The following is a 27263-nucleotide window of genomic DNA, read 5'->3' as shown; positions in this document are numbered from 1 at the left end:
AACTGGAGAAAATGCGCTCGGTTAAGGCAGTGGGTATAAAGCAATAAACGGATGTAATCAAGGGCCAATAAAGCAACATAGAAATAAAGAGAAATGATAAAAAGATAAGAGTTAGAGACCAGTTTGAAAATACAAGCCTATTAAAAAAACCTAAGTGGAGGCCGACGTGCCTTTAGCAGTTTGACAAACACTGCTTTGATCTCCTGTGCAGTCGCAACATTCTGACACACACACATTTCATTTCTTTGCATCACAACCTTTCCAGTAGACCACTCCGCTTCATCCAAACATCGCCATCATGCCTACTATATCACCGTGTCACTTAACGAAAACAGACACTAAAATCCTAAACGGGAATTTAAGATTAGCGTTTTTTTTTCCCACAACGCCTTCCCTGTGATCCGTGCGCGCTCACACGTCTGCACTTTTGCTCCTCGCTGCCAGTAACACTGACTCGCGACTTGTCAATGCAAAAAACGTATACAGTCCGCTTACTTTGACAAATCCGTGCACTCTTCGGCGTTGACTCCGGCGCGCGGGCCTCACAGATGTGGCTGGCGTAAGCGTTTGCTCTTGCAGCCCGTGTGATAGATTTCACGGTACACCTACAAAAACCGCCCGTACCCTAAACTGCGCTCAGATCTCGCCCCTGTTTGTTACGCGCTGGATCTTGGAGACCAGGTGATGTCAGCAATAATATTTTTCTTTATCTTTGGCGTTACAGTAAGCCGTGGGAAATCGTGTAGAAGTCAGCTATGACTGGGGCCTCTTGCTCACCGCTGTCACTGCTCTGTTAGGGCGGATATGGGGGAAGTTGTTTTAGCTTGTTGTGGATACCAGCTTGAGATTGGGTTCATTGTGAGATAGTGGTGAATTGACCCACTATGGCACATGGTCATTTGGTTATTTGGTCATTTGATTAAGAAAAGACAGTAACGAGTGTGGGCTGGTCAGGATTTTGAATTAGCCTGGAGTGCCCTCAGCAGTAGTGGCAATGACATGTTAGATAAAACAAGCTTTCACTTTTAATCTTGATCTTTGTCTTTATTATGGATCCCCTTTACTTATTACCGCAGCAATAACTATTATTCCTGGGGTCCACATAAAACAACAACACAAACATGTACAATAACACACAAACAATCTCATACTAGCAAATCCATGGCACCGTGAGGAACACGTTTTGAGTACAAAATTGTGCAGAACAGATCCTTTCATCAATTATTGGTCGGGTCAATCCACATGTACATTATGACCCCATGTGGAATCAAGATATTTAGGTGTTTAGAGAGGAAACCTCTTTGTCATAATAATAACACTTTAAACTAAAAAAGTAATCTGCCAAAAAAAAGAGAAAGAGAAAACACACGAGATTTGGTTTGCTAAATGAGGAGAGAGAACAAAATTTCAAAAGCAAACAACCAGGCTACTCTCCCCCTCCACCGGGGATTCTGATTGGTTGCTGAGATCAGCAAAGGGAGGGACTGTAAAAAAAAATATATATATTTTTTTTTTTTACATTACGTCAAATTGCAGGCACAGGCAGTCAGTTATTCGCAATCAATACATTTTGTAAAACATTTAAACTTATAGACGATCACTTTAAGCCCACAGGCCTAATTCCTCTGTATAGAAATAAGTTATCTCAGTTTTTCTAATGTTTCATTTTACCTGTACGCAGGCTTTACGATGAACCTTTGCGATTTGCTAATTGTGACCATTTAAACTGTGGTCTTGATTTGGTTGGGATTAGTTGCACAGCTATAAACTTGCTGTTCTAAGGCATGATCTCATAATCTCAAAATTGCATTATGTCTATGTCATAGGCAACATAGATTATTTTATAGATATATATCACCGTGAATTTTCTCTTTCAGTAAAATGGAACTAAATGATTTGACTTGTGCTTTGTCATATACTGAGCCATGACCACAAACCAACCATTGTTAATTCTCAAGTCCACATAAATGCTTTCTAAAAACTCTCAAGTAACCGTGTGATTCGTACTAATGTAAATCCGATTCGTTCTCCCTCTGCCTTCCATTTGAACACTACGGCGCCGTGCACTCACGCCCCATCACTGTCTCTTTTCTAGGAATTTGCCTCATTCTTTCTTGCTCTCGTCCTCTTTGTACTTGATGATGGATGGCAGCTTTACAGAGGCGAGCAGTGGCCCAGTCCAGCTACATGTGTACACTCAGAATGTGTTGCATAAGAGTCATTATCGCTACACGGAATGGGCAGTCATGCTCCTCGTCTCCGATGCAATATTCAGCGCTTTTAATGGTCCTCGTTTTGCTATGTTGTTTATTTACAGATCGGAGCAGTTGCAGGATGGTTTGCTTTAAACCTTTTCTTACCCTGGGTTACAGCAACAGCCTGGCCAATTGAACTGGCCACCCTTCAGTTCATAGCCGATTGCTTCGCCCTCTGCACCACTGGTTCCTTCGAATCAGCGAAAATGTCCACTTTTCGTATTTCGTGATGCAGCTGTCTGATTCCAAAAGCATCCTGTCATATACTGATCACCCTTCCTTAAAAATGGAACGTTTTGAAAAAATATGAAAAATAGTTGCAACTGTTTAAAGCCTTCGTCGCTCTTTGTTTGGGCGGGCTGCTGTTTGGTGGAGACGTTCAGCTGGGGCCTCTCGTTTACATGGTTGTTGCTGCCTCGATAACTCCACATCTGAGAGCATTGCTAGTATCGACTCTTCATTCTCAAATGTAAGAACTTTCCCACCAACAAAATGCAGAAAACAAATGTACCTGCTTCCCTTTATCTGCCCCCCCCACCACTCGTCACATAAACACCGCTTTGCCTTGTCTGTTTTTTGTTTGGCCCATTCTCTTTACAATTTCAGGGCATAGACTCCCATGGCAAATGTTTTAACCCACTGATCCCTCCTGAATACAGCTTTGATGTTTTGTTTTATTCTTTTTGTCACAGTCCAACTTCATTTAGCAATATGTGTTCATGGACGTACTGTGCGTTTTTGGTTCTGGTTGGTTTACAAGCCATCTGTTGATCTTTGTTATGTCTCATAGGAACAACAAATATCCATCATCCTTTTATGGAGTACAACTACTGTATGTACTTAATGATTGTCTCACGCTTCAGGTCTTCAGGTCATTGTTTTCTCCAAACTGGTTTGTATGTCAACACTGCTACTGTAGGATGATCACATAGTTATAGCATGTGACTATATCAAAAAAGATGTCAGCAATTAAGAGAAATCTCGTCACTTTGAGTTTGCTGTCATGTCCATGATCAGGAAAAGCAGGTTCTTTGAGCTGCTCTAGTATGAGAAAACGTTTTGATGCAATTGCGACACTGGGTTTTTGAAATACTCAGGACTGCCCTATCCCAAACGCATGAAAAGGCAGCAGAATAGTAGCAGTTATGCCTTATATTTCTGTATGCCAGTGAAATGAGTGTTGTTCACCCTTTTAGCCATTGCATACAGGGCTTGGTCATGTTTTGCAGGCCAGATTTACAGGCTTGGTTAGTTTTTCCCCAATTCTGGCTTATACACATATACCAACATCCATATCCCTGTCCCTAGTCCTTGCTTGTGCAGCTTTGTGGAGGTTCTAAGCCTGTTGAAGTTGAGTTGTGATTTATCTTTTGTGATTCAATTCGGTTAAATAATAGGCTGAATAAGTGAAAAAGCTCAAACTGCATAGCGACAGTCAGACAATTCCCAAATCAATCCTTTTGAAATGCGCTTTTTTTGAATGAAAGCCTCTTGCTTCCACCTCCCTCCTCTTCAAAGTGTGGCTAAGTGATTATACTCCGTAACCCCACATTCCCAAGGAGACGCAGATCAATCTCAGTGGTTTTAGTGAGTTCACACTTTCACACTTGAAAAATAAGCTGTTGTGTGTTGATAGCTCGCCAGGAATAGCAGGGCCGGCTCCGCTTTTACGAGTTTCTAATGTCATAAACAAGAGCCCGTGCCAAGTCTTTTGCCGACAGGGCTCAGGGTAGACATCGCCGCCGCCGCTGGCACTGGGACAGCCCCAGGACACGAGCCAAGTGGGGAGATCCAGGCCAGATTTGGAACGGGCCCTCCTGACACTTGGGGAGCGGGAGGTGCAGGGTATATGCTTGGATCTGATGGAGGTTGCTAGTTATTTAGAAAAAAGTTTTGAACACTCTATTGTAATGGTATCATTATCGCTATAATGGTTACTAAAGTGGTCCTCATACTGGGGTAGGGGTTCCATTGGGGGTACTCAGGCTCCTTTGTTCTTTCCTAGACAGTTTTATTTATGTTTTGTTATATATTTGGTTAGGGTTGGTGTTAGGGTTGGTGTTAGGGTTAGGGTTGTGGTTAGGGTTAGGGTTAGGGTTGGGGTTAAGGTTGCGGTTAGGGTTGGGGTTACGGTTAGGGTTGGGGTTAGGGTTGGGGTTAGGGTTAGGGTTGGGGTTAGGGTTGCGGTTAGGGTTAGGGTTGGGGTTACGGTTAGGGTTGGGGTTACGGTTAGGGTTGGGGTTAGGGTTGTGGTTAGGGTTGGGGTTAGGGTTGCGGTTAGGGTTGGGGTTACGGTTAGGGATGGGGTTAGGGTTGGGGTTAGGGTTGCGGTTAGGGTTAGGGTTGGGGTTGGGGTTAGGGTTGGGGTTAGGGTTGCGGGTAGGGTTGGGGTTAAGGTTAGGGTTGGGGTTACGGTTAGGGTTGGGGTTAGGGTTGGGGTTAGGGTTGCGGTTAGGGTTGGGGTTGGGGTTAGGGTTGGGGTTAGGGTTAGGGTTAGGGTTAGGGTTGGGGTTAAGGTTGGGGTTAGGGTTGGGGTTAGGGTTAGGGTTACGGTTACAGTCAGACCTTCTTCAGTTCCATTTGAGCCCTAGTTATATAAAATAGCGATGATTAGAAATAAATGTAACCCTTTTACCACCCGGCCCGTTATATTACTGCTATGGTAAAAGAGATATTCCAATGTATAGAACTATCTCAAGGGTAAAAGCATGATCCTCAACTTTTTTTAAATGAGGCTTCCTAGAAATAATACCTCTTTAACAACTTATCCAGGCCGTCAGAGGCACAGCTCTAAGCACTTTTTTGTGTTTTTAGCAATCACAAATCTTCTGTAAGCATCGCCACACGTTTGTTAAGGGTGACATCACGACTTCCGCTTCCGGGTACTAGCAGACCGGCAAATATGCGAGAAAAAAACATCAATAACTTTTAAAAACAACCATCAATATTTCTGAACATCAGCAGAGAGCTACTGAACCTACTTATTTCTCGGACTCATTCGCCAAAAATGCCGCACCTACTGCTAAAAAGTAATATTTACTAAAGTCGCTACTTCCGGGGTTAGCGTAGCTGCTGCGCCGTTAGCGGAGATAAAGGCTAACGGCGCAGCAGTTACTTTTATAGCAGTAGGTAGAGCATTTTAGGCTACTGGGCCTGATAAATAAGTATGTTCAGTAACTCTCTATTGAGTTTCAGAAATATTAATTGTGGTATTAAAGAGTTTTTTGTAGTTTCTCGCACATCTGTGGACCCGGAAGTAGAGCTTAACAAACGTATTACAGTTCATTGCTTCGCCAGCGCAGTCAAACAAGAACAAAATAAAATAGTAATAGTCAAATACAGGGGTTTTAGCTTGTAAATATTAATGAAATGATCTGTATTTATGAGCCTTTAAACAAGCAAAGTGCATATTTGTACTTTTTTAGCAAATTATTGAATTAATAACCACATGAAATTAAACATTCTTGTTAATGAATTATAGATGAAATATCCTGATACCAAACAATCAGGTTATTACAAATAAATACATTCCCAGAGGCACGCTCATGTCCTGTTGTTGTTCTGGTTGCATCCGATATTTCAAGTGACCACCGATGACTAGTGCTGGCGATGAGCTCACTCTGACCGACTACATCATGTATTGTGTGTCTGTCGCAACTAGAAAAAGGATCACTTTTTGCTCGGCCCGCAGAATTGATTTCACAATGTACTGTGTCGTCATGAGTTTGTTGCTATTATCTGAGCAATGTCCTCTTCACAGAACTCCATATCCTGCCTCTTACTGCTACAAATAACATTAACATACAAGTCCTTCCTTGTCATTCCAGAAGTCAATTCTCAAGTATTAACGCTTCTAAATGTGAACATCGACGCAAGCAATATTCTTTACAGCTGATTTGTCCGTCCAGAGCGGTTTTACTTCCAATTCTGTCATCGTTACTCATCCAGGCTGGCTAACAGTGAGGTCATTCAGGCTGACGGCATCATTCACCGAGGAGAAACGGTCCAGGAACTCATCAAGGTGTAATCACTAAATGTTGATGACTTGGTTGTCGTGTTAAGTCTCGAGCTCTGGGACAATGCGCAAAACACAGCGGAGCCGGCTTTACGACCAGCATCGCGTTTTCGGATCAGCCTATGACGATATATGTTTCCTTTTCCATCCCAAGTGGCGTTTCTCCTTCTTTCTTACTTCTGTTTTCACATTCATAGCCGTATAGTTCTTGTTTAGGGGAACTGCTCTTCCCGTGAACTCTCCTCGAGTCTCTCCCTGGAAACGCAGACACATTAGCACACATTTCCACAGATCCTGTCAGGGCCTTTTCCTGACAAAGACGCTGCAGGCAAATCAATTCCATGTGCTTTCTCCCGTGAACTGCTGCTCGATCCGCTCGCTCTGCACAGCTCCAAGTCCAGTTGATTGCGTTCTTGCGCGGCGTTACCGGCGCCTGACACAAACCTTGTCACTCACTGTGGCTAGTCTTTTTCAAGAGTCACAAGCCGATTGGTTTTTAACATGCCGCAATTTCATTAGTTGACCTAAAAGTGGTATTCATCAATTGTCACTTACCATAAATACAATAGTGCAAGCCTGTGTGAAATGATCATACAAGAAAAAGAGAAGATATTATGTTAAAATAGTGATTAGGTGAAACATGTGATAATGATTGCCCCCCATCGCCATCCACCGCCTCGATCCTATATTCCATGCCTGGTTTTCCGCGCCGCCGGCCGGCTCGCAGAGAGAAAGCAGGTTCAGAGAGCTGGAAGCGAGCGCTGTGCAACTATGTGAATAATGCCATTGACGTCAGCGCGCTCATAAAGGAGCCGACTGGCCTTCCCCTGCTGTATTCTCCTGCCAGCAGCCCAGCGCCGCTTTCTCTCTCAACAGAGGACTCTGCAGACAGATCAGCCTTTTGTGTGCACAGCATTTGGAAGCATTTAGGCCGGTCCTCCCTTTCAACACCGCCGCCCATGTCCCCAAAACACTCCACCCGCTGACTCTTAATTGCTAAATCAGCATGGGATTATGGTTATAGAATACATATGCATTCAGCAATATTTTGAAGTGTCAAGTATGTTTAAGTATTGAGTTTGATGCAGCTGAAAATCCTGAACAGTCTTTATGTCTTTTCTTTATGTCCAACATCTGCTCTGCAAATAAACCTGCGCTGCATACTGTATACTACTGCTACTTCTACCACTGCCACTTCTACCACCACACGTCATGCCATACTCCAGAGAGGTTTGTTGAGGCAGTCTACAGCTGTTCTTCACATGTTTGTGGAGACATGATTGTCTGTCTCCTTCGTCATCTCACCGCGCTTGTTCCCTCGCCCGATTCCCTCGGCTCTTCTTCTTCCGCACACCAATCGCAGCTGCTATCATGTCTGCAAGGCCTTACGGTTTTCTTTTCTCCAAACTTCAACTGCAGATGGGAAACTTACGGGAAAGAGTGTTGCAGTCTCTATACAAACGTCTAAAATGCTAAAAGCTTCACATATAAACTTCGTAACGTTCATTGTGTCTACTTGTGTTCTAGTATCACTGTTTTTGTTCGTTTTGTCAGGTAAAAGATCTTTAACATCTCTAACCTTAGTGTCTGACAAAACGAACAAAAACAGTGATAAAAGCTTCACATTAGTTCAACATTCCCATCCGACATGTAGTAGAAGTAGAAGTATTTGTAGATCTGTAGCAGAAGTAGCGGACTGCAGATGGAATTCCGCTCAAGAGCTGAAGTCTGGTCTGCTCCTGTACATGGTCCTTGTCAAATAAATTAGCTAAACTAAAGTAAAACCAGTGTTAGGGAGAATACATTGAAATGGTGTTTTAGTAACATACAAACTCCACTCAGAAAATCTCTGCCTGGTCCGGGAATTGAGCTGGGGACCTTCTAGCTGTGAAGCATGAGCACTAACCACCATGCCGCCCAATTATTGTATTCCGTTGCCCAATTAAAATACAGAACCATTCATGCACAACAATACTTTACAACAATCCAATGCACAGAGGACAGGACAGGCAGCAGTTGTTGTATTGATTGCAGTAATACAGAAACTACTTTATTGTACGTAGTGTATTTGACCAACTGTGATGATGATTCCAAAACTCAAACACAATAAATAATATCTTTAAACACCTAAAAGATTTGATCACCAAAGGTTAATAAATGATGGATAAAAATTGCTCATTTTTAGAGTGAAACCAATGATGGGAATGTGCTGTGTGAGTGAGTGTCCGTCAAATCATTCAATGTTCATTACAACATTTTAAGCCTAGCCAATAATGCCACTCCTGTTTTCACATGTAGAGATTGCATAAAATATTTTAAAAAGCCGTCCAATTCCATGGTCAAAACAACGCTGATTATGCTTGATGAACAAAGCCATGACACAATCCTCTGGCGTAGCCCGTGCGAGGGATGGAATGTGCGCTCCGTCTGCTCGTGCCTGTGTAAGGGGTCTCATGGCTGGCCTCTTGGGGACCCCTGGCCTTTTGCCCTGCTGTGTGAACCAGAACATGGGCAGAATGTGGCAACGTGCGGAGTGAAGCAACAGTGACACAATGTCCAAAGTACAGCCTCAGCCACGACACGTTTAATATGGGGCAAGTCGAGATAGGCGTCGTTAGCTTTACTGTACTTTTGGACGGAATGAAGCAAACTACAGATACAGGACATTATGAGGGAAACTTCCTGCTTCTCAGAACAGGCCCAGTGATGGATGATGGGTTTGTGTTTCATTGATGACACATTGTAATGCATCAGCTCGGAGCGCTCCAGCTGTAGAAAAGGAAATGACTGAAGGAAATGGATGATGTGAAATACCACACCATTTTTAACAAGGAAACAACATTAGAACATGGTTTCAGTGCCCCAAAAAGTTCATATTTGTGAATGTAAGCTGCAGATTGATAGTAATAAAAGTGCTTTCTGTATGATGAAATACAAACGCCTCATTAGCACTGATGGTAATATTCGAATATGAAATGACCTATTAATGTTTCCTGCTTGTCCATTTACCCGCTGCTATTGATCTTCTGTTACAGTCCGCCAAAAAAAGTGCAAAATGGAAAAGTCTACATGCAGAAACTCGCATCAAAAAGCAACACCGACCTTTCAGAGTCCACCACAGGGAAACATCAATGCACTTAGAATTACATAACGTTCTTTCTTTTGTAAATGGTGTGTTCCCACAACCATTCACCTGCTGACACCTGCAATTTGTTTACAAACCGGCCCTCATAAACGCCGGCCTTCATTAGTCACATAACCTCGCAGACGGCGGTTTGTGTTATGATCTCGCGGCTAAACTATTTCCTTCTTCCCCTAAGTCACCTTTGTAATCGAATTCTTCTGGTCACTCCAGCGCGCGAGAGAGCGGACGTGACAGGATCTTGGCGAGCTGTGTCTCCAATGCTAATCAACTAGACGAGAGGGACAAACCGGTTACAAAGAGTCCCTTTCATTCTTTATAGGGCCCTCCGAGTGAGGGTTCACGCTAGGTTTCGACAAAGGCTAGCTCGGCTGTTTCAAGTTTCAAGTTTCAAGTTTAATGGTTTTGTATAGCCCAATATCACAACAGAAGTCGCCTCAAAGGGCTGCAACAAACATCAAGGCAATAAAACACAGCAATAAATATGACAATTAAAAGTTCAGGTGAATCCAGGCAAATATAATGTCCAAAGGTAGCGATGAGCGGCGTGGGCGTCCCCCGTCCTTAGACTCTCCAGTACGGCAAGGAAAAACTCAAAAACCCGGCAGGACAAAAGAGAAACCTTGGGGAGAACCACAGAAGGAGAGATCCACTCCCATGGACGGACAGGCTATAGAGACCCAGGGCCGAAGGATCCCTCAGCAGACGGGCCAAGATCACAGACTGTCCAGTCCTCGGATTCCAGAATGCCAGTTCCTCCGTTCACCCAGGTTCCTCCATTCGATCTAGACAGGCACTCCCGAGGGGGAGTGGGACAGGAGACACCATGTGAATAGTGATGAACAGACTACAGATAAATTAAGTATTGTATCATGATAAAACAAAGTCTGCAGTAAGAAGAAGAGGATAGCGCTCAGTGGACCGTACTTCCCACAGCAGTGTTTCTCCTGAGGCAGCTTTACTTCAGGCTATGGGTTAGTGCTTTACCTAACTGACCTGATTATAGGCTAATTCGAAGAGGTACGTTTTGAGCCTAGTCTTAAATATAGTTGTTGTTGTCTGCTAGCATGCGTGTTTACCAGAGGGGAAATGGAGGGTCAGAGAAACATTTAGAAAGCAGTAGTCAAAACAGATGAGGCAGAGAGAGAGGAGGGAAGAATTCAAGGGCATGTTTATGGGGTAGGGTGCCCCCAGAAAGGCATGCTAAACAATGCTCTCTTTTTGGCGTTTGCTTGAGCTCGCAAATATCGCTAATGGAATGTACCCATTAGCTTTTCGGCTGCAAATTAGACCGATCAGTCTGGTGCGGGCATGTTTACATGCTCTGGTAAATATTCATGAAAGTTTACAAAGATTTCCTTATCATTTGTGACTATGTTATAAGATGCGGTATGTGTTGCCCTGGTAATACTACGACCCCTTTGTTTGGTGAATGGTTAAAGTTAGGAAAAGTGTTGTCAGTTGTGTTTCATTGTCTGAGCAGTTACATTGATTACTCAGCTTAGAAAAAAATATATTAAATGAGGAAAGCTTTGAATGTCTTACAAATGTATTTACCAATGTGTTGCAAACGCTTAATGATGTGTAGCTGTCATTTACATATAGTGTTTTGTAATGTGGATAAACGTCAGGACAAAAGCTGACAGAGACATATGTTTTAAAGCTAGCAAGTAAAGTCATAAGGAAACGGTTTGTGGTTGAAAGCATCAAGCCCTGAAAAAGATGTCTTTCTCCGAGATCTGTACTTCTGTCTCTCAAACCAAGCCTATACACAAACAATGAAGTTTGCCACAGACAATAGATACGACTTACATTATCTTTTACAATGTGACTTTACACGTTGTTGGAGAATGTAATATTGTTCTTTAAAGCAGTACTAAGAAAGTTGTTTACCTTAAAGGGACTATACAGAGTTTAAAAATTTAATAATTATGTATTTCCTTCCTCCTACATGTTCCAGCAATGTTCTAAGGTGTAGAACGAGCCCAGACCTGTTCACCACAACTGCCTCTAAAATCCTGCACTGTCACTCAAGAAGTTGTAACTTCGGGTCTGAATTGCCGTCATGCACAAGCTTAATATAGAAGCTGCAGTTACACATAGTAGTAGAAAATTTTATAGTAGTAGTAGAAAATTTATTGTCCCCCGTGGGGGAAATTCATTTGCAGTGAGTACACAAATACAACAATGACCACAGCAGACAAATCCAAACATCGACAACATACAAAGAACAAACCACGGCCCGTCAACCTCAGTTTAAATTGTTAAAATCGTTATCTACATTCCTTAAAAACCTTCTCTGACAGACCAGCTGTGCAGAATAAAAAAAATAAAAAAAATAAAAATCACTGTTGGTTACTTCGAATTGTTGGTTTGTTTAATTGTAAAATGGCTTGTGGCACAAATGACTGCCTGGTCCTGTTTTTAGTCAGGGCGGGGCTCCTGTACCTTCGACCTGAGGGTAGCAGCTCAAACTCACTAAACAGAGGATGTTTTGAGTCCGATAATATTATGTCTGCTTTATTCCGAGCTCGAGTAAAATAAATGTCCTGCAGACCCTTCATAGGAACACCCAGGATTTTGTTTGCAACTGTACATATTTTCCTGAGGGAGTTCTTTTGTGCCTCAGTCATGGCCCCGAACCAACAGATGATAGAGAAAGTCAGTACACTCTCCACAAAAGCACTATAAAACATTTTCAACATGGTTTTATCCACCTGAAAGGACACCAATTTCTTCATAAAATATAGTCTCTGTTGACCCTTTTTTGTGATGTGATCTGTATTTTTATCCCACTTTAATTTGTCATCTAAGATCACACCCAGATACTTGTGCTCAGAGACAGAATCAATGACTTCTCCTTTGATGATGGTCGGGCTGTGTGTGGACTCCCGCCTGAAGTCGATGGTCAGCTCCCTCGTCTTTAATGACCTAAGGTGGCAGTAGTGAATATAAAATGGCCAACTTGCATCTAGCCCCTTTAATAAATCCTTTCCGTAGTCCCTCTGGGGGTAATACAAGTGTTAATGGGATGATTGGGGGCTTTCATCTCCCCCTGGTGTCCATTGGTTGGAAAACCACAACTGCAACTTCACTGCCCACAGGTCGGCGGCCCCAATACACACTATTGGAATCACGAAGAAGAAGCTAACAGGCTAACGGGCAAAGCTAACCGCGGTTAAACAGTTTGAGTGAATAAAATGATTTCCTCTGTGTAATTGTATGTACAATATCCCTCTCTCCCTTTGTCTTTTCTGTCACCGTAGTATTTACTCTCACAGACGATTAATGAGTAAAAATAAAAAAAACACAGCATGCTATGACACCTGCAGTGGCGCTTATGGCCTCCAGGGGCATGAGTTACTTATTACTGCTTTAAAACCATCACTACTACTGTACTGTTTGAGCCTTTATTATTAAGCTTATACTGTGAATGAGCGGCATTTTGCAGTTAAAACATTGCCCAGTGTTGAAGCTGAACCTCTCTGTGTAGTTAATAACCTCAGATTACCTGGCCACCAGACTGGAAACTTACCATTTATACATGCTTTATGAAGTAGTAAACAATTTCAGCTGTTCATAAAACAAATAAAAACAATCCAGCGTGTTAGAGCACAGGTTCATCTGCAGTGAACCCTGGTTAGATGATGTCAGTGTGACTCTAGGCTGCTCACACTCAACTCCCACCAGCATCCATCACTGCGCTGTGTGAACAACACGCACATATGGCATTCGTACGACTGTGCTGTACAGAGAGAGAGAGAGGAGGGGCAGACGGAGAAGATGGCCCTAGTTTGGGATTTGCTCACTCACAACAAGATTATCTCTGCGAGCCTGTACGTTCATCACGGCAGAGCGCAATGGGTAATTCATTCAAATTAGCATTTAGAAGTAAGTAAGTTTATAACAGTTAAGTAGATCTACTCTTCAGTTTTATGATTTCAGTTTGTAGAGCCCTGTTTTTAGAATGCTTTCAGTGCATTTCTAAAGTATAATATGTTGAAATCAATATAACCAGCGATAGTTCGTTATCCTATATCCCTGTCCAACCAAATGAGCGTTCACGCCTCCTGCTCCTGCTCCTGTTACTATCGCTGCAGCTTTGGGAGTTTAGATTTATGCCTCTCCCTGTTGCCTTCTCACCAGGGCCGTATAGTAAATCAGACTGGAATGTGTGCATTACGGGGAGGACAGGGAACACTGTGTCCGGGGAATGGGGAGTCGGAAGATCAAGGGGAGCTCCGTAGATCCGGCTTTAGCATGCAAACATACTCTGTCACGGGAAAGGCGAAAGGCCAAACACGGAAAGCTCACAAAATGTACACAGTTTATTCCACTTGTTTAGGTTCTACAATAAATCAAATCAATTAGCGTCAGCTGTTTTTGCGGATTTCGCTATGCACGGACTCGCTTCATTTCTCCATAAGCGACGCCGAAAGAATGAAACATATAGTTATGACCCAACACATCAGTTACTTTCTTACTTCACTGACTTCTTGGAAAGGGCTGGTGTTTGAACAGTCCCTTTGCATGCTCAGCGCCTCGGCCTCCCGCACTCTCCAGCCCCTGTGTGTGCGTCGTGTTTGGGTCACAATGAGGACACGCGAAGATCCCACAGTAAATGAACGAGTCTGTTCAGTGACCGCCGCACTGACTGTTGACGTTTCAGTTCACTTTGAGTGCATTCGCTAAGTTTACATCTGTGCAAACAAATCGCAGCTTCCAGGTTCAAAGACTTGAGCCAGGCAGCGTGCATGGGGCGAAATGGTGCATGCTCCGCTCTGGACTGCGTCTGTCAAAGTGGTTACGGAAAAGTGACTAATTGGGTTGTTTTGGCTGGCTTTGCGTTACTGAATACTCATTTCAAAACCTCGTAGGCTCTATTTTGTTTCATATATATATATATATATAAAGGGGTAAGAGCAACTCCTCTGTGAGTATATGTCAACTTTGTCTGGAACTCGCCGGTAGAGCAATGATTTGATTCCAGAGATATTCATATACAGTGATGTTTACATAGAGTTTACATACATTTCATTAATATTTGGTAGCATTGCCTCTAAACTGCATAACTCGGATCAAATGTTTTGGATTTCCTTCCACAAGCTTCTCACAATAGTTGTCAGGAGTTCTGATCCATTTGTCCAAACAGAGCGGGTGTAACTGACACACACATGCCTTTTCAACTGGATTGAGATCAGGACTTTGTGATGACCACTTCAAAACATTGACTTTGTTTTCCTTAAAGGAGCTATACCTGATTGTACAAAGAAACAGGGTCGCTCAAATTTCAAATTCCTATTTTCTGGTCCAAACTCATCTCAAACTTTCCTAATGCATTTACAACATCAAAATTTGTCACAGGGGCTGAGTGTAAACCAGGTTTCACAACTTTCAGAGTTTTCAAAGTTGTCACTTCACTAGCCTGACATTTTATGACTGTTTAAAAGGCTTTAAAACCAGTGTTTTTTTTGATAAATGTCTGCGTTTACCGTATACTAAAGGACAAAACAAATTTGAATCCAATAACAGAAAATAAAAAAAATCAAGGATAGCTCCTTTAAGTCGCTTTGTAACCAGTTTGGCCGTATGCTTTGTGTCATTGTCCATTTGGAAGACCTGTCCGGCAGAGTGCCCTCTCAGCCCATGTCGGTACAGTACTTGTTTAACTGTGGATAATTTACACTTTAAAGGAACAGGTCACCATTTTTCCAAACTGTGATATGTTCTTTCCTGAGCTTAGACGAGTTGATGCGTAACTGTCTGGTCTGTGTCCGTGCCCGTGGAAGAGCTTGGTCGCTTCTAACTTCACCCCGTTTGGAGCTATAGGAATATACTGGGAGAGGCTAAATGCTAACAACATCTTTGGTCTTTTTGCGTGACTGAGGGCGCACAGTTCTTCCATACTGTGATATGTTCTCACCTGAGCTTAGACGAGCTGATGCGTACCTGTCTGGTCTTTTGGAAGAGCGTGGTAGCTTCCAACTTCACCCCCGTTTGGAGCTATAGGAATACATTGGGAGAGTGATAACAACATCTTTGGTCGTTTTGCGTGACTGAGGGCACGCACAAAGACCAGACAGGTACGCATCGACTCGTCTAAGCTCAGGTTAGAACATATCTCAGTATGTAAAAATGGTGGCCTGTTTTTTTAATGAGGACTTGCGATGATCAATAACTATTTGATTTATTCAGTGAATTAGAACTGTAAATTAGATAGATGCATTTATGTTCATTTTTAATTGCTTTATCAAACCAAATAGTCACTAACCACTGCTACACTTGGTAATGATGTATAACCACCCTCAGATTATGTGGTTGAGAGGTCGTGAGTCGCTGAAACATTAATTCAATCTTATTTCATCAGTGCCCGCAGTGCTTGATGGTTAACGCTAATTCTTCCATTGACTGACCTCTTGGAATGACTGTCTTGTTGCTAGCATAACAACCCATCTGCATAGCTCTTCCATGAGTCAGTCGCCAAAACCTGTCATCATGTTTTGTAAATGACGACCACATGAATTGCATTCACTGATTAATTTGCGCACGTCATCTAAATCTGAGTTTGAAAGCCCAGCATTGCTTCAATAGTAGCCTTCGACACCCGTTTGTCTTTTAACCGCAGGCTGCCCACATCATGCATTGGGACATACCCACTTCCTCCATATCACCAAGTCACTTTGTCATTTCACAGAAGCCAACTATTTATTTGTTTAGAAGAACTCTTTTGACCTGGATCGCGAGCTCCTGAGCCACAAACCGTACCACTGACAAAATAGGACCGATTTGGAGAAGCCAACGATATGCCCAACTACCTCTAGCTTTCATGGTTTGAATACGGGAAACGTGTCTGTCGTGCCTAATCTGGATGTTAGGAAGCTTTGCATAGTCATACTTGCCTGTTTCCCATAAATCAGTGGATGAGTCGCAAAAGAACTCCCCATCCTTGTGTCATTGTTGTCCGGTCGGCGTAAGCTGGAGTCGCCTTGAGGAAGCGTGTGGCCTTGTGTGCGTGTGTGTGTGCGTGTGTGTGTGTGTGTGTGTGTGTGTGTGTGTTTGTGTGCGTGTGTGAGAGCCGGTTTGCTGGAAAAGCGGCGCGTCAGAATCGGAGACGTTTCTGTGCGTGGATATTAACTGGAACTGCCCCGGTGTGACTTTGCGAGAAGGAACTGTTTTCATTCTTTCACTCTTTCCTTGTAATGACATTTTTGTGACTTTGTTGCTCACCCACTTTCCAATTGTGTTTGTTATGCAACGTCTATCTCTTCCAAAACCGCAGGAAATAAACAGAACGAAGACCGTATCGGAAACTTAATTGTCGGCCAGACCTGTGCAGTTAGATGTTGTTTTGTTAGTTTCTGTGATGTAAATAAGTGACGGCGTTCTAAACATTTGGGCTGTCAGAGCTGCAACTCACGATCAGTCAAAAGATAATGAACTAATTGACCGCGGATCCATTGGAAAATGTTTTGACCTAACAGCCCTGTATCTCGGAAGTGAAGCACTGGCTTTACAAATGAAAAATGACCAAGCTGTTGGGTTTTTCACAAAGATTCATGAAATAGGGATTTGTTTGTCAATGTCATGTGAGCAATTGCTTTGAATTAGGAAGATTAATGGCAACCTAGTATTGTTTCATTTGATAATTGCACCAGAATTGAATCGTGATTTAACAAAGTTCAAAAATGTGATTAATTGGATTACAAAGAAATGTGTATTGACAGAAACAACAGTGTAAACTATATAGGAAGGCTCTGACTCAAGATAGACTGAATGGTCGATAAGGCAGATGTTTAGAATTGTCCAGTCAGATATTTGTGAGGAATTTTCACTGCGTCTTCTCCTCTGGCTGGTTTGTATTTCTGTCCTAGTTCAGTCTCCTGTAGCTGAGCATCCTTCTGTCTCCCCTTCCTCCCTCCCTTTTTTCCTATTACTTTCTCTCTCTCTCTTTTTGCATCCTCTCTTCTCATCTGCTCAGCCCCTCTCACCTCTCTCTTTCTCTTTCTCTCTCTGTCTGACCTGGCCTGAACCCCCACATACGCGCTGAGCTGTACACAGCAGACACCTGCTGCAGACACGCCGGTGTGAACGCTGCCTGCAAACTTGACGAAATGACGCAGGAGCCGAGCAGAGGGCATGCTAGGCGAGTAGGATGCCATATGATGACACAGAATCCTTACTTTGGATTGAAAGGGCTGTAATTTAATGGCAAACGTAGTGGAGTCATTGTGATTATGTAAACGAGGTGCCTGTGACCCACTGATAGCTTACACCCCAAATACATATTTTATTACACCAAATGTAGCAAGATATATCTTAAAGGAATAGGCCACTGTTTTTACATACTGAGATATGTTCTTACCTTAGCTTTGACGAGTTCTTTAGGACCTGTCTGATCTTCCCCCGTGCCTTCAGTCATGCAAACACAGCGCAGACGGCGTTAGCATTTAGCCTCCCTCTCTCCTCTATAGCTCCAAAACAGGTCAAGATAGAAGCTACCAAGCTCTTCCACGTTTTCCCTATTTAAATATGCTTACGTGAAGTGCTACACTACAAAGTATAATTACACAAAATTAAACAATGTGGATTTTCTAAGCGGATAAAAGGGGGAACTATAATGTAAGGCGTAATAATACCAGGAGTAATTTGGCATCCGCACAGTAAAGTGAAGATTACTGCGCGGATTTGGAACTATCTTGACCAGTTTTGGAGCTATAGTGGAACGGGGAGAGGCTAAATGCTAACGCCGTCTGCGCTGTGTTTACGTGACTGAAGGCACGGGGGAAGATCAGACAGGTCCTAAAGAACTCGTCAAAACTAAGGTAAGAACATATCTCAGTATGTAAAAACGGTGGCCTATTCCTTTAAGGATTTTAAGGGAAACACTTTCATAGCGAGTCGTGCGTTTGAAGACAATGCTAACGCTAAAGATGCTGTTGTATGAGTGCAATGAGTGAAAAAAAGTCAATTTGGCCAAAAAGTGGCTTGGGCAATGAGGAGTCTGACACAAAATGGATCCTGTCATTTAAACAGAATATTGTATCAAGCGTTTTGTTTGTGTGTTTGTAAATCTGTATGTGGTGGCTAACGAAAAGGAAATGTGTGTTGTCCCCTGAGAGAACACTAGCCTACACATAACCATATTCCTCCCATTGCATAACAGGACAAACGCTCAGCCAGAATGTTCATTAGTGCAGTCGATGTCCGTTTAATGTTGTGCACACAGTGTCTGGTTGTGATTGGATATTGGATTTGGTTACAGGGGCAGCTGACCTCAGATCCTGTTAGCGCATGGCTAACCCCTGTCTGCTCAGGAATTTGGGTAGATATTTTACGGACGGCAGTGTGAGATTTGGCCTGTTATTGTGCAGTGTCTCTGGGCCCTTATCAGACAGTTTTTTCCTGTCTGGTTGGATCACAGAGCTCCTGTTGTTGGCCGCGGATAGTGGCTGGGAAATCCCCCCCATGTGCTCTACAGGGACTGTGAGCAGTCTCGTAGATGTTTGACATTTGAGAGTTGAGGGCAGGGAAGAGTTGAGGACAGGGAAGAGTTGAGGGCAGGGAAGAGTTGAGGGCAGGGAAGAGTTGAGGGCAGGGAAGAGCTGAGGGCAGGGAAGAGCTGAGGGCAGGGAAGAGTTGAGGGCAGGGAAGATCTTCTTGGCGCTGATGCCAGAGTTGTGATCCAGTAGTGGCTTGGAATCGATTCATTTATTCATTGAGCAGCGCACCCTGGTCCTAGTTCGATTGGCATGGTGGTTGATTCGCTGGTTAGAGTGTGGGTCAAATGCACTGGCAGTGAGGTCTACGAGTGCACTTAATACAGAGTGGTTGTTTTCATGCAGAATTTCTGTGATTTACCATTGCCATCATTCAAGTGAACTCAATGCATGCTATACAAAAACATTCTGCCTGAGAAAAATGAAATAAAAAGTGGACCTGAATTTCTGTCCTTTTCTGTGGCTACTGCAGTTGGTTCAGTTTCAGCAACACCGTGTGCCCAAAGAATGAGATCAGTTGACGCCCTGAACATCCTGAAGGACAAGGTTATTACAGCAATGGATTTCTTCTTCCCTGATGGCACAGGCATATTCCAAGATGACAAAGCCGGGATTCATTGAGCTCACTTTATGAAAGAGAGTTCACCAAACATGAGGCGTAATTTCCACACATGGATCGGCCGCCACAGAGTCCAGATCTAAACCCCACTGAGAATCTTTGGAATGTGCTGGAGAAGGCTTTGCGCAATGGTCACACTCTCCCATCATCAGTACAAGGTCTTGGTGAAAAATGAATGCTGCACTGGACTGACTGTGGTTTACTTGGAACTTTTCGGTGTCTGGGTTTGGAGTCTTTTACTGGGATCTGTTTTTTATATTTGTGGAGAGCAGCCCGAAGTAGAGCTGGGTAGCTTTCAATTTTTCAATATCAGTACTTAAATGGTGCATTCATAATAGTCAAGATAGTATTATGACGACAGTGATAATATAAAAACATGTACATAAAAACTGATAAATCATTTGAGCTCGAGTAACCAAGTAACTTTCTCTGGGGTCTTCTCTGGACCCACCAGACATCAAAGTTTGGTCAAATATTTATTCTGGTTTTTGATGCCACATAGTATTGTAGTGTATTGTAGTTTTATAGTATATAGCACTCACCATGGGTTGATTAGCGTGATGTGTTCAGTAAAATACAATTCAAACCGTCAAGTAAACTTTATATTCATTCCAAGATGATGTTTGCAACAGTGTTTTTGTGAAGTCAAGTTGTGCCCACTTGGTAACATCTGAGTTAAATCCAGAATAGGAAGTTCTTCCAAACTATTTCTCCATGCCCACTAACAAACCACTGAAAAACACCATTTTGCCAATTTCCCTTTTTGTACATGGCTTTATTTACCCATGTGCTACACTGTTTTATTAAGATGACAGGTGGGCTCAGCGTGACCTTGAAATTTAAGTACGTTTGACATGTTTTGGTCGAGATCTCGCCGATGTTCTGGAGAAATATGTTGGCTTGTGAGTTTCTGCATTTAGAAAGCGTTTGATTGCATTATGTGTTTATCTCAAGCGTTTTAACCGAAAGTCTGAACCGCAGTCTTGGGCCATTGCGCTTTAAATAATAGCATTTCAAGACAAGGCATCAACTTGAAATGTCCGAATGAAACGGAGACAGCATTGGTCCTAATTTGGTCATGTTTTGCTGTTGTTTGAAGCTGTCCTTGGCCCTGCTCATGGTCCACTGTTAGGCTTTTCGGAAAATCCATACAAGGGCCACGTGTCTGTATCGTTTTGAATGACATAAACTTTGCTCCATATTTTCTAAGATCTCTCCCGTACTGGAAGTGCTGGTTCAGGAGAAGTCTACTGGGGGAGGGGGTCCTGTCAGATGTGTTTGATGGAGACAGTTGAGAGCGTGTCCACGTGTCTACGCGGCCGCGCTAGGGGCGCCGGTGTGCGCGGCCCGGGCGGGTGTTGTGCCCCGTTGCCGAGAAACGAGCGCATATACACCGTAAGGGCATCCAACCGCACGCACATTGCAGACGCCCCTCCAACATGTGCTGCTTCTGACTTGAACTTCAAGCATTACTTTGAATTTTGAATTGTCTGTATGAGGGAGGTGGTTAGAACAAGAAGGTTGTGGTTTCAATTCTCAAGTTGAGAGAATATATTAATAGAATGTTTCTCATTCAAATTGAACAAAAATCTGTTGTTGTTTTAATTTACCGCCAGTTTACCTCACAAGTCCAAACGTTAAGCTCTTTCTTGACTCGATGTCTGACCTTTTTGCTTAAGAGCAGAGGATTTCCCAGTAATACAGTGGTCTGGTGGTTGTGTGTACAGTGTGTCCTCATGGACTTAAATACAAATCCTTCCACACCACTCCTCTATGGTTGTTGTTCTGGATCGTGAAGAGGTGGTTTGAGGTTGGCAGCTGACTCAATCTTTATGTTTTTGAACATGTGATATAGTTCACTGTACGCGAATATGTTCAGCTTCTAACAGATTTTTTTTTGCTGTGGTTTGGTGATCGCCTGTTTGCATCCCTTCTCAATAGAATATGCTTCTGAGTGAGCAATAACTGAGGTGTGGAGAAGAGCTGACAGGCACATATAGCAAAAGGAGCCGTCCATTTATACATTGCACACAATGACCTCCTCTGTTTTTTGCATTCCTACTGTACAGACAACACAATAATCACATCTGAAAAGTAGCAATTTGGAGGTTTTGGTTTCATATTGTGGAATTTTTATGAGATGCAACTTTTACTTTAGCTGTGGACTTTGGTTTTTGAAGTTAATACAGAAAAAGTTGTTCTGTTCAGAATGTTGTGGGCCCTTTAAATGCAATGCATGTTTGCAAACTGTGTAAATCATCTTCCTGTAATGTGGTCAGGCTTGTGCATGCACTGGAGATGAGAGCCGATACACGTGCTTCCGAAACAGCTGCATCATATCTGCACACGAGCAGAATGAGAAATGTTCCGCAGACTCTGTGGACTCAATTATGTTTGATCATAACATCCACAGACCTAAACAGGACGCCCCGGGAGATGGATAGTTATACTAATTTTGTGTTTGGAGTTTGTTTTTCAAAGGCTTGTGTGGGATGTGACTTCTTAGCATTGTGGAGTGGAGTAGTAGTCAATATGCTATGCTTGGTTGGCCATGTTATTTTGACCTACAAGCCCATATACTCGACATACTTGGATGGATGCATAATAGTTTGTTTGTCTATTGCGACATTGTTCAGCATTGTTTTTTGATGAAAAACAAGGTAACTATGGACAAAATGTTCCAAAACTAGTCACAAGCTATTCTAGATGAAAAATACAAATTTAAGCTAAGATGGAAATAGAAATAACATGACATAAGACATTTACCTTGCAGCGGGCTAATGCAAACGTTCTTTATCTTAGCATTAGCTTTACATTGGACTGACATTGTAATAATGTCTTACTGATGCTTACTTATTAATTCATTAGAATAATTTAGGACCACATAGTTTCTCATTTTCTCTTCTGCTTCTGTCTTCTTCCTTCCTCTTGTTCTTTCTTTATCTTCTTCCCCCTTCTACTTCCTTCTTCTTCTCCTTTCTTCCTTCTTTTTCCTTCCTTCTTTTATTTCCTTCATCATCATCTTCTTTCTTTCTTCCTTCTTTTTCCTTCTTTCTTTTTCCCCCATCTACATCCTTCTTCTTCTTCCTTCATGTACTTCTTTCTTCTTCTTTCTTCTTCTGTCTTCTTTCTTCTGAGCACTGGCAGTACACTGTATAGGCCTTGGGTTCCCAACTGGTGGACCTGGGTCCAGATCCGGACCTCCACAGGCTTGAGTCTGGACCCCAAAGCCTTTTCATCCACTCAATATTCTTAATATCTCAAGCTGAATGAACAATTATTGAAACAATATTCATAACATTGAAACAAAATGGCATAATGATTAATTCATTGATCAGCTCTGCTATGTAAATAGACAAACTGTGCTCATGTTTTACATTTTTAAGAGCAATTACTGCACATGTACCTGGACATATGTTGAAAGTTACGAAAGTAAAGTTTGCGGACCTCGGGCTGATTTAGTTGGGGACCCCGGTATAGGCTATAAAAACACACATATGTGTGTAGTTGATAACCAGGGGAAAAAAAACACATATAGCATTGATGTAATGCTGAATTTCCCTCTAGCCACCATATACTCCTACAAGAGTGTCTTATATGTGGCGTAGACTTGTGGAGAGGTGGGGGCGTTTCATTTGCCTGCTCTGGTGTAGGCTAAAGTGTGTATATGTCAGAATGCGTCGGGCTGCATTGCTCCGGGGGGGGGGCTGGCTCTGGTTTCTTGCGGTGGGAATGAAGCAATGCAAATGCTGGCTCAGACTTGGGGCGGGTGGGGGGGTGCACTGCACACGTTTTGAGGGCATGTCATGTGCGTCAGCTGTCAGCCTACTACCACGACCACCGTACAGCTACCTTAACCACAATAACAGCCCACTCTGTAGGTGTCGAGTTTATGACGTTTCACTCAATGCAAAACAGGAACGTCTATATGAAATGACTTGTATCAATATTGCTTGGATTATATTTTACTATCATTTCAACGTCATTGACCTCTTGTGTAGGTTAAATGAAGATTAGTGACATACTCTTACCCCCTTATTCAGTAGCCCACAGTATTCCCTTCTGCTTTGTGTATTTGTGACAGGACTTTATCGGCCTTTTCGATTTCAGAACAAACAAAACGCCTAAATCAAGCTACTGGTAAGGCAGGCTTCTGATTTGTAGGCCATTTGAGTGTTGAAATGATCAGGATGAGTCTGAGGAAGCTGTCTGAACTTTGAAAACACAGAGGAGTACTAGCCATGACATCAGCAGGCGGGGGCTAGGGGCTCTAAGATCTTTAGAGGGGATGGACTGACTGTGTGGGATTACGCAAACACGTATGGCTGATGCAAAACGCAAGTCCAGCTATGTTTTTCACAGAACTATATTATATAGTTTAAAGCTCACACAAGTCAATTAACATACTTTGCTCTTTAAGCCAAGCCACGACAGGTGACCTTGTATCGAAACTACTCTGATCAAGATGAATCTGATCACTGTAACCAAGCGTTTTCATGGCCGCCTGTTTGAGGCTGACTTGTGGCCTTCATGCACCCTGGTCTAACTTGTTTGCCTCTTTCTGTGTGTCCTGGCTTCGCTCTGACAGATGAGGCGTACCAGAAATTGGCGATGGAGACCATGGAGGAGCTGGACTGGTGTCTGGACCAGCTGGAGACCATCCAGACCTACCGCTCTGTCAGCGACATGGCCTCCAACAAGGTAAGAGAAATATATACTTACAGATACTTTCCGCCCATGCTTTTCTCTGCGCTGTGAACTCTTCTGAGAAATCTGGGGGTGAATGGTGAAGCGCAGTGCTCGGGTTTTGCATAATGCAGTTAGAAATCGGTAGGTTTTCCTTGGTGTAGGACGAAAGTGATAATAATGCCACCTTTGAGCCATTTCTTTTTTCTTTCTTTGCATTGAAAGTCTTGCCAACTTCATTCATCAAGAATTTACCTCAGAACTAAGATAACCAGTTTGGATCTATGTTTTTTTTAGCTTATATTTTTATGTTACGTGAAGAAATGGTTCTCAAATTGCGGCACAGCTACCATGAATTGGCGGTGCTTGTCCTGGTTTTAGTTTGGGTACTTTAGTCCTTCTTCAGACCTGGTTCAGTTTGGGGCTTGGTAGTCCTGGTAGTAACATTTGAGAGCTGCTGTAATAAATGCATGCCTCTGCACTTAGCCTACAGGTCCTCTATGTCTTGCATATTTTGGGCTTTTAGATCATTTTCCGATGCATTACCTGCAGCATTTTCCATTATGCATTAGGGCTTTGACTACTACAGATGACAACTACAACATAGTGGCTTATTTCCATTTCCTAGGTTTGAACTTTTTTTTTTTTTTTTTTTTCGCAATGCTCAGTGTTTAATGCGTTGACCTGCGCCTCAAGAAACATCACTTAGAGTCGCGGGGTCTCCCACTCGGTCTGTCCTCTCCCCTCTCTCCACCCCCGCTTGTCTGGCACCACTCCTCTCTCCTGCCCCTCCTCTCTGTACTTGCTTTCGGTCCCCAGAGAGATACAATGTAGTTGATTCCATGTGAATGCTGAATACTGTATGTCCAGAAGAGATGGGGGCAAAACTATCCTGGAGAACTTGTTTGTTTTTTTTGCCTAGTGGGCCCCACCGAATCACAGTGGGACAATAAACATTATGCACATTTTAAATTGACAGTGTACAGTCATTTTAGTGAAAACAAGTGAAAGCAAGCTTGTAGGGGACGTCAAGCATTTGCGCCGCATTTGCTGGTGGTAGTTTGGTAATGGCGGAGGATACGAAAGTAAAGGAAGCTCTTCAATCCGTTCTGGCTCAGCTCCGAAATATACAGAAATAAAAATTAAAGCCTTGGAATGTGCAAGGGATGCTCCCAAGAGTTATGATAGAGTTATGATAGAGTTGTGATAGAGTTATGATAGAGTTATGATAGAGTTATGATAGAGTTATGATAGAGTTATGATAGAGTTATGATAGAGTTGTGATAGAGTTATGATAGAGTTATGATAGAGTTATGATAGAGTTATGATAGAGTTATGATAGAGTTATGATAGAGTTGTGATAGAGTTATGATAGAGTTATGATAGAGTTATGATAGAGTTATGATAGAGTTATGATAGAGTTATGATAGAGCTATGATAGAGTTATGATAGAGTTGTGATAGAGTTATGATAGAGTCGTGATAGAGTCGTGATAGAGTTGTGATAGAGCTATGATAGAGTTATGATAGAGTTGTGATAGAGTTATGATAGAGTCGTGATAGAGTCGTGATAGAGTTGTGATAGAGTCGTGATAGAGTTGTGATAGAGCTATGATAGAGTTATGATAGAGTTGTGATAGAGTTATGATAGAGTCGTGATAGAGTCGTGATAGAGTTGTGATAGAGTTATGATAGAGTTATGATAGAGCTATGATAGAGTTATGATAGAGTCGTGATAGAGTTATGATAGAGTTATGATAGAGTTATGATAGAGTTATGATAGAGTTGTGATAGAGTTATGATAGAGTTGTGATAGAGTTATGATAGAGTTGTGATAGAGTTATGATAGAGCTATGATAGAGTTGTGATAGAGTTATGATAGAGTTGTGATAGAGTTATGATAGAGTTGTGATAGAGTCGTGATAGAGTCGTGATAGAGTCGTGATAGAGTTATGATAGAGTTATGATAGAGTCATGATAGAGCTATGATAGAGTTGTGATAGAGTTGTGATAGAGTCGTGATAGAGTCGTGATAGAGTTATGATAGAGTTATGATAGAGTCATGATAGAGCTATGATAGAGTTGTGATAGAGTTATGATAGAGTTATGATAGAGTTGTGATAGAGTTGTGATAGAGTCGTGATAGAGTCGTGATAGAGTTATGATAGAGTTATGATAGAGTTGTGATAGAGTTGTGATAGAGTCGTGATAGAGTCGTGATAGAGCTATGATAGAGTCATGATAGAGCTATGATAGAGTTTTGATAGAGTTATGATAGAGTTGTCATAGAGTTATGATAGCTGCTTCACTCACTCGGGTGCATTACATACGTCACAACCAAACGCTAGCGAAAATCAGATCCAATCTCGTTTCAAAGGAGTTCACCCCTCCCACCTGATAACGGAGCTCAATTGTGAAGGTCCAGACCCTTGTACGAAATGCAATGAGTAAGAGGGTATGATAAAACCAGGCTTGGCCTGGGTTAAATCAGTTGGAAAAAGGCAAAAGTGGCAAAAGTGCTGCTATATTTGCCAAAATATGCTTTGGCCAGGCAGCAGTTTTGAAATAAAAAAGTAAAAATGGCAACTGAGATTAACAAAAGGTTTACAAACATTTTAAGATTTACAAAAAAACAAAAGAAACATACATGAAAACGCATAGTTTTTGTATTGTTTGTATTTGTTTCCAAATGTTCTTCCATTGTGTCCTTCATTTTGTCCTTATTTACAATCCTGTTTTTAATGCAATTTGCGCAATACGTTTTAGTATATAAATTCAAAAGTGGGGGTATGCAAATGACTTTTTAGAACTTTAGAAAAAAAAGCATATCTTGCGTTGGGTTTTGAGCCGCTTGCGCATCTTTGAGTAATCTTTGAATCCATCTGTGAAAAGATGAATCTCTCAATGCCTGTTAAAGTCCCTGTGAGTATAGTATACTGAGTCAGTATAGTGAGTACAGTGCAGCATGAACTTGCTCTGACCTTCACACTGACACTGTGAGAAGCGCAGCGCTCCCGTGGTGGAGGGAGGGGGGCAGCCGCTGGTGTTTT

General features: G+C 42.4%; 1 protein-coding gene across 3 annotated transcripts in view; it reads left to right on the top strand.

The window, feature by feature from the left end:
• pde4ba (phosphodiesterase 4B, cAMP-specific a) overlaps nt 1-27263 on the top strand; it is a 221403-nt gene that overhangs the window by 171330 nt on the left and 22810 nt on the right. For all 3 annotated transcript variants that reach the window (XM_079575595.1, XM_079575596.1, XM_079575597.1), the window contains one exon: nt 24117-24229. In XM_079575595.1, coding sequence (XP_079431721.1) covers nt 24117-24229 — 113 coding nt within the window. The remainder of the gene's footprint in view (nt 1-24116; nt 24230-27263) is intronic.

This window comes from Gobius niger (genome assembly GCF_951799975.1).
Source record: "Gobius niger genome assembly, chromosome: 17".
NCBI classification, from domain to species: Eukaryota; Metazoa; Chordata; class Actinopteri; order Gobiiformes; family Gobiidae; genus Gobius; species Gobius niger.
The sequence above is the reverse complement of the archived record's forward strand: the minus strand, read 5'-3'. Positions and strand labels throughout refer to the sequence as shown.